At 25.5% G+C, this 2,553-nt stretch overlaps 1 protein-coding gene across 1 annotated transcript; it reads left to right on the plus strand.

Annotated features, from left to right (window-relative positions):
• Window positions 1–986: 986 nt before the first annotated feature.
• Window positions 987–2,217, plus strand: LOC126899819 (uncharacterized). Its single transcript, XM_050675043.1, has 3 exons — window positions 987–1,871; window positions 1,931–2,008; window positions 2,097–2,217. The coding sequence occupies exons 1-3, from the start codon at window positions 1,007–1,009 to the stop codon at window positions 2,186–2,188; spliced, it is 1,035 nt and encodes a 344-aa protein (XP_050531000.1). The 5' UTR covers window positions 987–1,006; the 3' UTR covers window positions 2,189–2,217.
• The last annotated feature ends 336 nt before the right edge of the window (window positions 2,218–2,553 follow it).

Raw genomic sequence — 2,553 nt, forward strand, 5'->3', positions numbered from 1 at the left:
TTTTTATCGCAAACATTACATTTTTTTTTAAATTTTCGACAGCCATTTGCACATAGAAGATAAGATGTCGGGACAAATTTTTTTTTTTCATTTGATAGTATATAACATAACCTTTGATTTGATATATGTTTAAAGGACGCAGTATTTCCGGAACATTTTCAAAAGTTCAGTTGAAAAAGATCTATGTTTTTTACAATATTTTAAGTTTTGAACGCCCCCTATATAAGGGGAAATTGTCCAATTTTAATAAAAAGTATGTCAAATGAAAGATGTACTTATAATGTATTTAGAAAAAAAAAATTTGTGCTGATATATACATTTTTCAAAAAGTTATAGCATTTTTAAGTTGAAAATTTAAAATCGAAAATCGAAAATTTTAACACAAAAATAGTGTTTTTTTAACTACGGCAGCCGTTTAAATGTAGAAAAAAAAGTGTCGGGACAAATTTTTTTTTTTCATTTTGTAGTACATAAAATAAGCTTTAATTTGATATATGTTTAAAGGACGCAGTCTTTCCGGAACATTTTCAAAAATTAAGTTGAAAAAATTAATTTTTGTAAAAAAGTTGCCATTTTAAATCCCCCCCAATGAGTAGGTTAAGTGATAGATTTTCAAAAAAATGATATCAAATGAAAGGTAAATATCTAAGGTTTTAGTATAAAAAAAAATTATGTTGATTTGTTGATTTTTCAAAAAGTTATGGAAGTTTTAAGAAAAAAAAGTGAAAAAATTTCGAAAATTAGCGATTTTTAAATTTGTAATTTTTTTGGATATTTCCCCCATTTGCGGGGAACGAGGGAATTTTTTTCAATTTTTAAGGGTAATGTCTTCAACTAGATACGATTTGTGATCTTTTGACGTATTTTTGAAAGAAATCGGTCCAGTGAGAGCTAAGAAAAAGTGGCAACAGACATAAAAAAAAAAAAAAAAAAAACACATCATAGTAAAATTAATACCTTCTCCGCTTCGCATCGAAGCTAAAAATAGATTCATAACTTTTTGAAAATGAAAATGGCAATAATACTAAATATTCAAGTGTATTTATGTATGTTTTTCGCTTTTTTACATACTGAAGGAACATATAATAAAAAAGAAAATGCGATTATCATAAATAATTTTCTACGTCATCCAGGATGGAATAATATAAATGATGTCGAATTAATTAAGTATGGAAACAATAAACATGAACTGAAAAATTTAATTTTTAATCCTGTAACATTATTTAATTGTAATGATTGTATACGGCAAACAATGCTATTCCTTGGATGTTCTTACGCTAATGATTTCGATTTTATAAATTTTTCATTAACTAAATTTCAAGAACATTGTTTTGAACTATTAGATTCTAGTTATGCTAGGGCGCACAATTGTACAATCACACTTTTAATGAAAATGATTGAAATTGTTCCGATGGCAGAATGTATGAAAGGAGCTTTAGATGCAATAGATAAATATCATACTGTTTCCCGGAAAAGAGAGATAAGAAACCGTTTTATTTTAAGCAGGTTACTAACAAATATACAGGAAGAAAAAATTTTATTGACTACGTTGAGAACCAGTTTGCTTTCAATTAAGGATGTATTAACAACTATCGAGGAAATATTATTGTCAAGGCGTAATGAACTTAATGAAGATAAGTCATTTTGTCAACTAAAAAACTTGGATTCATTATGGAATTTATGGATTATAGAATTCAATACATTAACACTTCAAAGAAAATTTCAAGAACTATTTATTTTTCTTAGTGATAAAATTAGTAATTTTATCCTAACAACAATCAAGAAAAAATATATTGATCTTGGATTTATATTTGATTGTAACACAAGTCAGACATTTTTACCTGTTCAACTATCTACCAGTGACAATCATGGTATAACTATTTAAGCAATATTACATTTATTTGAAATAATTTGTTGTTAACATATTTAGATATCGCACAAAATCCTTCTACAAATTTTATACAAAATACCAATTATGTAAATACGCAAGAAACAATTCAACAAAATGGTAAATTTTCCCTAATACTTGACAGTACCGCTATTTTTTAATCTAAATAAGTTTTAAATTGACCTAACAACCATTTTAATACGTTTAGATATTACAACATATCCTTCGATACTACGTATTAATGATGTAGAGATACAGGAAAACATTAGTCAAGAAAGTAATGATTTTATAATACATTAAAATACTTTTTATATATTTGATCACTTGTGGCTAATTAATTGAATAAAATTGAAATATATATTAAAAGTATTATGAATTTAAAAATTAAAAAACATTTAACTCAAAAGCCACAAAAAATTACTGAAAAGTCACGGAATCACTTTTTGCAAAATAAGTAACATTTTTATTTGTTCTAAAATTTTTTCATTTGTAATACTTTATAAATTATGATAATAGTAAGTCAATTTCTAAAAAAAACATAGCCAAAGTCAAACTTTGACCATAAGTTTCCATATTTTAACGTAATCGGATTGGTCTCAAATTTTACAGGAGATAATTTTTTTACTGGTTATAATAAAAAAACCGGCCCTCAAAAGAATTCGAAA

This window comes from Daktulosphaira vitifoliae, unplaced genomic scaffold (genome assembly GCF_025091365.1).
Source record: "Daktulosphaira vitifoliae isolate Bord-2020 unplaced genomic scaffold, ASM2509136v1 Scaffold_2, whole genome shotgun sequence".
Classification (NCBI taxonomy): domain Eukaryota; kingdom Metazoa; phylum Arthropoda; class Insecta; order Hemiptera; family Phylloxeridae; genus Daktulosphaira; species Daktulosphaira vitifoliae.